The sequence below is a fragment of the Saccopteryx leptura genome, chromosome 5 (genome assembly GCF_036850995.1).
Source record: "Saccopteryx leptura isolate mSacLep1 chromosome 5, mSacLep1_pri_phased_curated, whole genome shotgun sequence".
In the NCBI taxonomy this organism is placed as follows: Eukaryota; Metazoa; Chordata; class Mammalia; order Chiroptera; family Emballonuridae; genus Saccopteryx; species Saccopteryx leptura.
The window spans coordinates 67,427,638-67,441,586 of NC_089507.1; the positions used below are offsets into that span (position 1 = coordinate 67,427,638).

At 36.5% G+C, this 13,949-nt stretch overlaps 1 protein-coding gene across 5 annotated transcripts in view; it reads right to left on the bottom strand.

Moving 5' to 3' along the window:
* The window catches only part of MAPK10 (mitogen-activated protein kinase 10), a 335,359-nt gene that overhangs the window by 14,373 nt on the left and 307,037 nt on the right, over positions 1–13,949 (bottom strand). For all 5 annotated transcript variants that reach the window (XM_066384871.1, XM_066384870.1, XM_066384869.1 and 2 more), the window contains 2 exons: positions 5,268–5,331; positions 3,462–3,539 (listed from right to left, as the gene is read on the bottom strand). In XM_066384871.1, coding sequence (XP_066240968.1) covers positions 3,462–3,539; positions 5,268–5,331 — 142 coding nt within the window. The remainder of the gene's footprint in view (positions 1–3,461; positions 3,540–5,267; positions 5,332–13,949) is intronic.

Here is a 13,949-nt window from a genome sequence, read left to right on the forward strand (position 1 = left end):
TCACTGAGAAACTGCATTAGCTTATTTCCTTGCTGCTGAGTTCTCAGTGTTGCCATGACTAAGTATTAAGGGAGTCTAGGTTGCTATATTACTTCTTCTTAGCTATGTACAAAATAAAATATAATCTGCAAACATACAATGAATAATGAAAAAGGCTAACTTTCAAAGTGTTCTTAGTAATTGTTTTTTATTTCTAGCATAGTTTACTGCATATATACATATTGTGTGCACACACACTCACACAACAGACTACACATACAGACACAAGAGTGTAGCAATAAAACTGTAACACTTGGTTTTCCAGGGCTAAAAAAAGCTGACCTGTATAATCAGCCAATTTCCATGTCTTAAACCCTGCATGGTGGATTGCAAAATACCAACATGAAGTCAATAAGCTAGTAGTTCAGAGAGAGGAGCACAGCTGGCTCCCTGCAGCTGGCAGAGTCAGCTCCAGTGCATGGCTGTCCTATGCCTCCACATCATGCATAAAAATATATCACACATAAATAGCTCATAATAAATATTATATAGGTATGATTTCTCAATTAATATATATATATCTTTAAATCATGAAGTGAAAGTGAATCCACAATCATTCTTACTATAAATCGGTTAAACCAGAAAACTATAATTTAGGGCATGTGTACAAGGTAAATAACTTATGATTATTATAGATAGCTGAAATAGTTATAAAACGATTTAGACCTCTTACATGCAGGTTGAGCCTAAGTGACATAATTTAGAACTAATCATTAACACATTATAAACAGGCCTGTAAAAAAAATTCAAGAATATACATTGCCCACAATGAATAAATCAAATAACTACCTGAAAGCAGCAAACCTTTATCTGAAGGATGAGCAAATGTCAATAGCAACAGTTCAGCTACTCAGTTATTGGCTCATTTATCCTCATGGTGATTAATAGATAAATAAATATTTACTGGCCCAAGAACATACTGAATTGCAAAGTGTATTAAAACTATGGTGCACTCTTGAATTCTGTCTTTGGAATAACACCAAGCAACATGTGGAAGGAGGAACTGAACAGCAATTTTCAAATTAATAAATATTTATCAAGGTACTATTATGTGCAAGGCACAGCACTTGGGCACATGGTACACAAAGATGAATATATATCTTCTTTCTTCTCAATGAATTTATAATTACTAAGGGTAATATGACAATATTAAAATACAGGAACTAATAATAACAATAGAAAGGAAATATTCTATTCTTTGAAAAGTCTTTTTGGATAGATATGAAAAATATTTGGGGACAAGGTGGTATTTGATAAGACACCACTTTAGAGTAGGAGCATTCTTAATGTTGGAGAACCTAGTAAAATAGGAATATAAGATCCTAGAATGGGTGCAGTGTGAAAAAATCTAGGGTATATCACAGAGGACCATCAATGACAGCAAGCAGTTACTAGGCTTCATTTGTAAGTGACGCAAAGCCAATAGAGATCACTCATCAATGAAATTCTTGTTCAAGTCTATATTTTTTCCCCACAGGTAACATAAATTGTAATTTCTTATATTTTGATTGACCTGTAATTGTCATTCTGCCATTTCCCTCCTTAATGAGTTAAGTGAAACTTCTACATATAGTCACCTTCTTTTTGTATAAGAACTATGGTTTTAATGATTAGAAAAGTATGCCTTGAGTATACTTTGTTCCTTTATCAAATTTTAAAGCTTTCTTCATATGGCAGATCACTCACCCCATCCTTTTAAGATTAATTGATTCACTTGTACAATCGTCAGTCTCATTCTGCCTTTCCTGAGCTCTACGGTTTACATAGAAGGAATCATGGAAACATGAAGAAGTTTGTAGAAGTGTTTTGAAAGTATTAAAAAGAGAATTGTGATTTGTACATCATCACAGATTAGCTGTTGTGGAGACCTGCTTAGGGCTGAGAGGAAATAGAAGACAAAACAAGCAGAAGATGGGGTGTCCTGGAGTGGATGGCCTGACTCTAAGCACTTTGGAAAAAAGAAATTCCATTAAAGATGAATAGAAGAGACACTGCTAAAATGTGCCCAGCCCCAGCTTGAGATGCTAGGGCACCCTTGACTGACCCATGGCATTTTGGCTTCTTAATGATTATAGGAAAATATGTTCTGGCCATTATGGGAATCCTTAAGACAAGGAAATTTTCTGTACTGGCAGGTGGCATCTTCAGGGTACTGGATTCAGTCTTTGGGTTCCTTAATTAGTAGCAGACAGAACATTCAAGTAAGTTAAAAGCAAATTCTGCAGACTTGTATCAATCTGATAAAAGAAGAATGAATAGGGTGGGCAGACAATCCCAATGATTTCCTTAACCCTCTTTGGGGAAAGGAAAGATCTGGAATAAAATTGGACATTTCCCCAAGTCTAGAGGTGAGAAAAATACACCATAACTGTAATGTATCTGTTTAGGCAACATAGTGGTTATGGGTGCAAACTACTTATTCAGAGTAGTATAAAAAATTTATTCATCCATATTTTTTCCTAAAACATTTAAAAATTCATGGGAAAAATTATTTATCAAAGATAGAACACCAAATTTATTTTTCTTTAAACTGATCATTTGTCATCTACATTCTTCCCAGCCTGAGCTGAGTATGAGCCTCTACATTTCCTAGAACTCTTTTCTGTATACTCTTCATGTTTATAACATAGTTCTTTATATATATATATAAATTAGCATTGACAAGTACAAGTAAGTTATCTCAAGTAATCCTAAAGCACATTACATGGCAAAATATGTATATGTACAAATGTGTGTTAGATTCTGTACATCATAAACTGAAGGACTTTCCATGCTAACTTCAGTTGGAGTCCATCTTGGGTGATGTTTCAACTCCCATTATGCCAACCCTGGGCGGAGTTTAAACACTGGAGTGAATGCTGAAAGAGGATTTTGCTGGAGGGTTTCCTACCTCTCTATTGACTTGGTGATGGGGAGGGCATTATGGCTCTGCATTTGGATAAGGAGCAGTTACCTTTCCAGCAGCCCATGTTAAGACTTCTTCAAGATTCATTAGGACTTTAAATCCCATGATCTGAATAGTCAGAATGAATGCCACAGTGAATTTCACACTCTTATTTTTTATCCATTTTTCAACTCTTCATCTTTTTTCCAGATTCAACTCTTGATTTTGTAAAACCAAACTTTCCTAAAACCTAACATTAAAGATGATTACTTTAATTCCCAAACTGGCATCCATTTTTGGCTTTTCATTACTAAAGTTAAACTTATATGTTTTCATTTTGTTTTACTTTGACACTTCTAGCTAAAACAAAAAACAAAAAAAGAACCGTGGGGGAGTGAAACAAATTGTTAGCAGTAAACTGTCATGGGATATTTACTCGTAAAAGCTATAAGCAGTGTTATTGGCCACAAAGCTCTTGTTCAAGGCCAAGAAAAATACGTAAGTACTGGTTTATTGGTTATTCACTGGGAGTGGGTACCTGAAGGAGAGGGCTGTCCTTTTACGACACCATTTTTAGTCTTTTCTTCCGAATTCATTACTTCCTTGTAGATAAGTTCTGTAAGAAATAATGATCAGTGTTATAAAAAATAAATTTCTCTTTAATCCACAGAGAAAATTCCTTAGTTATGACAAATAATTACATTTTGGTGGGACTGAGTAAATTACAAAGCAATTGGGAGTCCTTTACTCCTCTAAATTCTATATGTACTTACAATAGAGCTGAGCCTGGCAAAAGCAGATGCTCAATAAAGCATTTGGCCAAATAAACGTAGGAGTATTACATATTTTACTTGTTTTCTGAATTCTTTGGGGGATTTCTAATGCATTCTAACTTATAGGTTAAGGATTTTAATGGCTCAGTCTTGAATATCCATTTTTCTTTTGTACTCTCTTCCTAAGGGATGCCATGCTGCTCTTGAAAATGAATCACTGTATTTATACATAACTTCTATTCTCATGGTTTCAAACTCTTACATCCCATTAATTTTTCAATTCTTGCTTCATCTTTTTTTCCAGACTCAACTCTTGGATTTGTAATACCAAGCTTGCCTAAAACCCAACATTAAAAAAAATATTACATTTACTTCCAAACTGGTATCTATTTTTGGCTTTTTATTACTAGAGTTAAACTTGTATATTTTCATCTTGTTTTACTTTGCTCCTTCTAGCTAAAAATCATTCAGCACTGCTCACACTTGCCTTAAAATGACTTACAATTTCTATAGCCATCATCTCTTACAGGTATTTTGTTCTCACATTTTAGTCCATGTCCATCTTCCTCAAGTGATATCCTGTAGCTTATCCACTTACCACAAACACCTGAGGGTGCCTCCTGGTCCTCATTTAAATCAATTTGAGTCTATTCCGTTTATCATTTAATGTCTTTTCTTTTTTTACCTGGTTCACTGTTTATATTTGCTCATTTTTTTATATTTACCAACATGACCCCTTGTCCAGTGAAATCTCCTTATTATCTTTTTAACACTTTTTGATCATTTCTACCTTTTGTTTTCCTCTATGTCCTCATCCTAGTATTTTCCTCTGTTCCCTTTTCTATTCCCAACTTACAATTATTAATTTATTCGATGTAGCATAAACATTTCTTCCATCCAGGTCTTTCCTTTACGTTCCTCCTCATTTTGACCTAATCATTTGAGCTGCATTTGGTTTTCTCATATTTATTCTACTCTATAATTATTTATTTTAGTTTAAGTATTCTTTTAGTTTCTGCTTTGCTTCTCCCTGAGTATAATGTCGATCATGCAAACTGTGTCTGAAAGAGTTTTGCTGGGATAAAGTGAATTAATGTATTCATTCATTCTTACTAAAATAATAAATAGCTAACTTAGATACACAAATTTTCTATCTAAATTCTAAAGTGCTATATATCAAGTAAATAAATTCAAATATTAGCTTTTATTTTCCAATGTCTAAAATTATCTGTCATTATTTTACCCATTTTACATGATAATTTTATGTACAAACATAAAATGTTTTATTGTAAAATTTTAAATTGCAGTTTGCTATTTACCATGACAAATACTTTGAAAATAGCATTTAAATTTTTTTCAAATGTCAGTAATTAATTCCTTTTATTCTTGAGTAAAAGCAAAAGTACTATTAGTATGAAAAGACATTACATTGTAGGGGCTTTGAAAATGGTCTAAGTGGATAGCAATTAGAAACTCATCTCTTACTAAATTGTTTTAAAAGGAAAAGCCTTGAGAATACTTTCTGAATTTCAATAAGTAAAACGAATGCTTTATTGGAATAGTAGAGTCACCTTTCCATTCTTCAATGGTGTGTTCTCTTTCATCCAACTGTTTGTCATATATTTGAGGTGGAGGCTGCAGAATAAAAATAAACAATAAACCCCGTTATGATGTACCCATGACTACAGTATTAGAACACATGACAGTACTTTGCCACCCATTGATTTTGGTGGTGATCAGGTTCTCATATAAAATAAGCAGTAATTATATGGGTGCAGAGATTAAAATTTTCCCACAAATTTATGAAGAATTTATTGATATGCCAATATGTACTGCTGACTAAATAAGGCAGCAAAATTCAGATTGTGTATACTCATGTCCCTAAACGTTCTGATTCAGAACACCAGTTCAAAAAATTATATAATAGCTAATCTTTAAATAACAAGCAGGGCGTTTGACTACAAGAAGTCAGGAGCTGCCATGTTATCCATTCACTTGACCTGTAACAGAACCATACTAAAACTGTCCCAGACTAATAATATTTTTTCTATTTTATGATCCTCCTGAAAAAGCATCATTAATACCTCTCAGTAGACTATAGTACTAGTCTCCAATATAAAATAATATTTAAATCAAATCAATCTTTAATTTCTCATGAAGCATAACAAAACACCTTTATGTATAACTGAGTGTCTTATATTTAAATGATTTCAGATATCTCCCTCCCCAGGCAGAAGAAGCTACCAGTTGTCTATAGAGGTGGGTCACCTGGAACCTTGGCTAGCCTTTTTGGGAGAATTGATGTGACAGGGCCTTCTCTCTGACTTAGGGATTCGGCATTCTTCCTCCTATGAGAAGTTCAAAGTTGGGAAAGGAGAGATTTTCATAAACCTAGGAACCTTCCAGAAAGGAGGATCTCAGATAGATCCCTGATCTCTTCTTTTGATGGTCAGACCTGGGGAGATCTATCATAGTGACCTAGCATAGTTCCAGCTCAGGCCAAGTGACATGGAAAGAAAAAAAAATCTCTATGAGATAAAAAAAATGGGCTGAGGAGCTGCACCAGCTGACAATAGACTGTCAGATGCCATGAGACAGGGGACTCTAAAATTCATCCCGTCTAACACTCCTAAAGCAATAGTTTCTGTAAGAAACTAAGAGTTGCTCAATAAAGTAACTCAAGCTGATTAAGACACACATCCCTCCAAAACAGCTGTTGTAGAAAGGCTTTGCACAGGATTTTCAGAGATAGCTTCTGGCTTCTGTGGGAGGCTCTGTGGACCATGAGCAAACACCATTCAAAATCTCTGCTAACCTGAATCGTGACAGACACATCCTAGTCACGGCGTGCCTCACACATGACAGAAGCAGCTGGATATGAAAATAAAAGACTTTGACCAGTTGTTTGGGGCAACTGAGAATTAATTACTAATAAGATCAGACATTTCTTTAACAACAGTGAGCATTAACCCAGCTACTGTGATTCAGATATGGTCAGCTGAGTAGCCTCTACTGAAAGGGCTAACAAGCTGAGGCCCTCCCCTATTCCACGACATTGCTAAGAACACAGAAATGCTGACGGTATAAAGCTAAAAGGACTAAGATAATCAGGCACCGTCCTGGGCATCCAACTAAGGCCAGACCTTCCACCTCTAATTATAAACGACTCTCAAATTATAGGAATGTTATGATTTAATCAGTAAAACAAAGTTATTTTTGAAAACTCTCTGAAACTGTCATCTAAGTATGCTAACACAAAGCCAAACTCAGGATATGTAGAGACGCTGTGCTGTTCCCTGGCCGGATAGCTCACTTGGTTGGAGCATCCTCCCAGAGCACAGAGGTTGCTGGTAGGATTTCCCGGGCAGGGTACACAGAGGAACAGATGATGTTCCTGTGTCTCTCTCCCTTTTCCTTGCCTATCTAAAAAAAAGGAAGAAAGAAAGAAAGAAAGAAAGAAAGAGAGAGAGAGAGAGAGAAGGAGGGAGGAAGAGGAAAGAAGAAAGAAAGAAAGAAAGAAAGAAAGAAAGAAAGAAAGAAAGAAAGAAAGAAAGAAAGAAAGAAAGAAAGAAAGAAAGAGGGAAGAAAGAGAGATGGAGGGAGGGAGGGAAGGAGGAAGGGAGGGAGGGAGGATAGGAAGGAAGGGAGGGAGGGAGGAAGGGAGGGAAGGAAGGGAGGGAGGGAGGAAGGGAGGGAAAGAAGGGAGGGATGGAGGGAGGGAAGGAAGGAAGGAAGGGAGGGAGGAAGGGAGGGAAGGAAGGGAGGGAGGGAGGGAGGAAGGGAGGGAAGGAAGGGAGGGATGGAGGGAGGGAAGGAAGGAAGGGAGGGAGGGAAGGAAGGGAAGGAAGAAAGGGAGGGAGGGAGGCAGGGAGGGAAGGAAGGGAGGGATGGAGGGAAGGAAGGGAAGGAAGGAAGGGAGGGAGGGAGGAAGGGAAGGAAGAAAGGGAGGGAGGGAGGGAGGGAGGGAGGGAGGAAGGAAGGAAGGAAGGGAAGGGAGGCAGGGAGGGAGGGAAGGAAGGAAGGAAGGAAGGAAGGAAGGAAGGAAGGAAGGAAGGAAGGAAGGAAGGAAGGGAGGGAGGGAGGGAGGGAAGGAGGGAGACACAGTGCCAAGTGGCAGGTTTCCTGCTTTACCTCTTCCTGAGCATACGTAAAGCTGTGGCAAGGTTGTCACCTACGTGAGCCTAATGCAGGCCCCCTGCTGGATACAACATGCACATGCTCTCAGACGTCCCCAGGGTTCTGTGCATCATCGGCACCACTTTCTTCTTGTAACAGTGAGACCAGCTCAAGATCCTGTGAGGCTGGCTTTTTCATGCAGTAAATTTTTCCATTCAAGTTTCAAAACTGAACATGGCTCAAGTACAGTTCCTGCCAAAGTTCATGAATGCCATTTTCTTTTTGCAACAAAACTATTTTGAGAGAAGTTTTCTTTGGAGCTTCAGCATCCAGCTGTTGCTGATGTATAAAGTCCAAAGTACAGAAACCCTAACCACAAACAAACCACAGAGAAAGAAAGTAATGTACTGAGTCCAAGTTTTTCCCTTTCAATAAATCAAAAGGGCTGTTTTAAAAACTCTAGCATTATAGGGATGACTAGAAGGGCTCCATAGTCAAGGTTTTTGGTTTTGGTTTGTCTTTTCTTTTCTTTTTTATAAGGTGATGCAATTACTTGCAGTGGAAGGGAATATTCACATAAAGATGTCATCTACAAAACAATATAAAAGAGTAATTGACTAGTACACCAAAGAGTAATGTCATATTCAAACACATATATACATGTGCTAAGACAACAATTGTTACTATGCCATGGCTCATTACCCTCCCTGCATCCATCTGCAAAGAAAAGCTAGTGTTCGACTCTCACTTGTTCCTTTCCCCGCCTTATTAAACAGAAATGTTGTTGGCTAGAGATGCACAGATTTGAGACTATGAGCAAGAGGTGTTTGTTGAAATCATGATCGTGGATGAGGTCATTTATGGAGGGAATGCAGGTAAAAGAGCAAAGGGCCAAAATGGACCTTGCCAGATATCAAAAGCTAAAAGGTTACCAGAGGAATATAAGTCCAAGAAGAAGAAGGAGGAGGAGGAGATGAAGGAGGAAGAGGACGAAAAGAGGAAAGGATCATTTAGAGAGATGTACATGGACAATGAAGATAATACAATGTTATGGAAGTCAAGTTGATAACCGTGTTTCAGAAAGAGAAAGTAATTGGTAGTTTCTTGAAAGTGGAACAAATTTTGTCTTTCAAAGTGCCATAAGCCATGCCTTTAAACCCTGTGAAGTTTTCCAAAACACAATACTGCTACCATACCTAGAAAGATTCACATAGATCCCTAGTGGAGTACATTAATATGAGGTAGCACTTAAAAAATTGAAACAATATAGAAGAAATGTCCTCATCACCAATATGGATATTTTGTACAATAAAACAGAAGGGAACTGCTGAACAGATCATGACACTGAAAAGGGGGGAAAAAGGCAGTTATAATGCTCTCACATCTGCTCTCCCAACAGCCTTTGAGAGCTTGATAAATGGATAATGCTGTTCTCTCTCTAATTAAGAGAAGTCACTTTTTTTTTTAAAAGGTTCTATAAGCTAGGCTCTTCATATATGCCCTAATAACCCTCAGATCAGGAAAGTAAGACCCAAAGAAATTCTTCTTATAATATCTTCAAGTCACATGATGAAATTAATTATGAAACTTTAATTAAAACTCAAGTTAATGAATAATCAAAGAAAATGGTACTTGGGATGAATCTAAAATAAGGGATAATGAAACTATATTTAAAATAAATATCTTTATAAAAGAAGAATTGAATATAAAAAAGAGGGTGACTATGTCTCAATGTGCCCCACATAGCTCCAGTTTGTTATTGTTGTCATTATAGTTTTAACAGCCCTCCACCCCTTCACCCTCATAAATGTTGAGAGGGTAATCATGTGAGTACCTTATATTGCAATGTTCTGATATGGCATATTAGAGATCTCTGGAATATGGCAATTAGAGGATAAAGAAAACACCTGAATTACAACTCTTTCCTACAACTAGGGTATCAACAATTACAGCTGTACCCTTTGTTCAGTTTACAAATATGAATATAAAACTCAGAAAGCATTAGTGATTTGTCAATGGTCATAGAGTTAGTTAGCGGCAGAGTTAGGAACAAAATGTCTGATCTCTTATGAAGAAAGATAGAATAACTAAGTTTTTGTAGGTTGAAGAAATATTAAACTGAACAATACAACACTTAGAAAAGATTTAAATTAGTGATAAATTTGAGGATGCCACTCTAATTTCTGTTCCAATTTTCTGTCTATATATGTAGCTAGATCTGGCAACTATTACCCAAGTAGTCAATATTTATCTTCCTCAGCGCGTTTTGCCAAAATATCTTGGACAATATCATGAACTCTATCCACGTGAATCTGAAAATAGATGAGAACCAGATATGAGAAATCCAAGTTCTATGAAGTTCTTCCTTTTATCATCTTTGAGTCCGGAATTAACATTTTTTTTTTGTATCAGTCATGTTCTGAACTGTATGACAATCATCAAGTTGCTGATGCTTGCTTTCCGCTTCTTTTATCCTAATTAAGCATGCAGTATGGTTTTGTTCCACTCTTTCTGTGTCTGCTGCCCTATTGAAGATGCCAATGAGAGCTTTAAATGGCCTTGTTTTTCAGTATGTGCATTCTCTATTAACTCAGAAGGCGGACCAGAGAAAATGATGGATAACGAGCTTTTTTATCTTCTTTTTTAACCTTTGCAGTTTGATGCTTTGATTGAAATGAGTGAAAGTACAATAAAAAATTAAATCAGAAAGTCCATTTAAGAAAATGTGCGGCCCTGGTCAGTTGGCTCAGTGGTAGAGCATTGGCCTGGTGTGTGGATATCCTAGGTTCAATTTCCGGTCAGGGCACACAGGAGAAGCACCCATCTGCTTTTCCACCCCTCCTCCTCTTGTTTCTTGCTTTCTCCCTCTCTCTCTTTTCTCCTCCCTTCTTGCATCCATGGCTCAATTAGAGCAAGTTGGCTCCAGGCATTGAGGATGGCTCCATGGCCTCATTTCAAGCATTAAAAAATGGCTCTGGTCGCAACAGAGCAAGGGCCCCGAATGGGTAGAGCACTGCCCCCTAGTGGGCTTGCCAGGTGAATCCTGGTCAGGGCGCATGCAGGAGTCTGTCTCTGCCTTCCCTCCTCTCACTAAAATAATAATAATAATAATAATAATAATAACAACAATAATAAATTAAATGTGAAAATTTTTATTTTATATAGAATAAATTTTCCAAATGTATTTAAATTTTTTTGATGAATAGAACTTTCTGAAGGTTGGCTTGTGATTAGAAAATAAATATTTAGATAGGATAATTTTTATATCATACTAAATGATATGTACTTTTATTTACTTTTATTTAGTTAGTTTGGGCTAATGACCATTTAGTATGGCCTGTTTTTTTTTCTAAAACTTTATATTGTCTGTAGCACCAAGAACAGTTTATTATCCACAAAAGTGTTCAATATTTAATTAACAAACCTAACAACAACCTGACAAATTAATAAAGTATATAGCAATATGCACAATTACCAAAATAATTGCCTAAAATACAATTCTTCTCCAGAGTTACATAGTTCATGAGTTTATTATGCAGTGAACAGTAATGAGATTTCTAATTACTAAGAATTTCATGCTCTTCTACAAGTAGACCCATAGCAGCTTGTAATGCAGTATCAGTTAATTTTTAAAATTTTCTTAGACAAGTGTTAGGAACTATGTCGGTGCTCTTGCATAAAAATTAAACAATCTAATATTACAGATGAAGTGACTGCTTTTAAAAGTTAAAGGTACTTCATAATGGGGGAATTAGTCTCTGGAAACTAATCTTATTAATTCTTCATTCTCAAGTCGTCATCCATCGGGTCCCCAAGCAGGGCCTGAGAAGAGCATTCAAGTGCAAGTGCCCATTTGAAGAAGTGCTTTCAGGGCCTCCAGTAAGGGAGGGAAGGAGGACAGATAGGGATGCATGAATGGCACAACAGAGTTAGTGACCTTAACAAGAAGTGTTTTAATGCAGAAGTCCAGCTGGGCTCTGTTAAAGAGTAAGTGGAAGGCAAGAAATAAAGCACTATGAGACTGAACCTCTCTGAGACACATGTTGTGGGGGGTTGGTGAAGAACTGATAAGCTTTGACAAGATGGGTATGTAGGGATTTGAGGAGGAGTATGGAATGACTCCCAAGGATTTGGCTCAATTAAGCTCTTGAAATAAATATATCTAAAAGTTTTCCTAGTTTAAAAAAGCAACAGAGAACAGCAAACATAAAAGTCAAAGCTGTCTCTAGCTAGAGGAACTCTCAAAATGTTTCTAATTACTATTACTGAGATGGATTTACCTGTCCACCCAAATAGATGGGCCAATTTGTGCATGCACTCTATTGTGATGCTGCCACCTTGTGGTTGGCAAAAGCAAACATTAAGTAAAAAATGCTTGAGTCTGAGTTTATCATTTTCACCAAATTGCTCTCACCCAGGGGATCTCAATTGTTGTTTCACAATAATATCATCTGGGAGGTTTAAAAATGCTGATGCCCTCAGAGATTTTTTATTTAATTGATCTGTAGTGAGATCTGGGCATCATGATATTTAAATGTCCCCAGGTAATTTTAACATGCAACCAAGATTAAGACCTCTGTCTTAACTTATTTATTCAGTAATCAAGGCACGTTTTGTCATTTGCTTAAGTATACTTTATTTGTATAGATACAAGAAGAAGAAATTTATTTTCTCTCAGTCTTCAATGATATCTATTTCTTGGGAAAATAAAATGATGTGTGGACAAAATCATCGTACACTATGGTTTTAAAGAACAGGAAAAGAAATTTGTTAACCCTAATCAAAGTAGACATTTTATTATCTTATAATAAAATTCAGTTTTTGGCCAAAGTGAGCCAGGAGAATCTCTGAGCCTATTGAATAAAGTCACAGATTTCCTGACGGGAACAATGGGAAGATCACAGGACTCAGAGCACCCTTGACTCTGGCACTAGTAAAACAAGGGACATTGGGCAAGTCCTTTAGTTTGCAGTCAGTCTTAATTATCTAGATGGATTTCACGTAGTGCTTTATTTAAGAAGCAAGTAGTTGTAAATGTATGACAAATATTACTCCAGGTAATTCAACAAACCCCTCTTGAGAACTTGTAATGTTAAGGCATTGTATTATAATTTGTTATATGTCAAACACACTGATGTTGTTTGGAGACATCATAGCACTGTTTCCAAAGAAACCTTTGAAGGTTAGTATTGCAAATTTTAATTATAATGTGAACTAAATGGAATTAGAAAACTTAATTAAATGATGATTTAGTGGCTTGGTAAGGAAGTTAAATTCAGTTTCCTCTATTTTTCATTCTGTTCTATAGCTTTCTCAGATGTTAGGTCACAAATTTATTATCTTTATACTATCAAAAATTTAATCAAGTCTTGAAAATGGAAAATCTATAGGCTTTTTCTTGGAATTAAATTTTTCTATGGTTCTTTAATTGAAAAGGTTGAATAATTGTACCACCAATCACCCAGTGGCCAAGTCTTAAATCTTTTTTTCATTCATTCAATACTTATTTTTAGCCAACTACTGTATGCTGTAAGTCATCTTTGAATTCTACCATACTAAGCCAACCATCTAATCATTTATAATTGACATTGATTGTTAGCTTTGGAATATCTCTTTAATCTTTTGCCCATGTCTACTCACAGGTCATCATCAGTTCTAAACTACGTTACTATAGATTTAATCCCCTGCTCTCCATCTTCCTTTTCCTTATTTCCGGCCGGTATTGTAGGCAGTAACCTTTTAGAAGTTTGCATCTGATAATGCAATTCTTCTGCTTGCTAGGTTTTAAAGGCTACCATTCACCCTTAGGACAGAGTGCATGCTCCACCACAATGTTTAAAGACTCTTTCCTTACCTGCTTCCTAGACTAAATCATTTCTCACCTTTCTCCACTGAGTCACTCACCCCCAAAGAGCTGAAGTTCTCCCAACCCTCTCTTGATCCTGGGATTGTACCACCCTTTGTTCTGCCTGTTTTTCTTCATTTAGACATTAGGACCACCAAGGAGCCTTCTTTAACTCATGCTATTGAGTTGAGTTTGTTCCATGTGCTTCAATAAGCTTAAAATTTGGGTTATTATCTCTCAACATTTATTTCTTTTACTTCTAGTAGAATATGGGAACAAAATCTTGAGGATG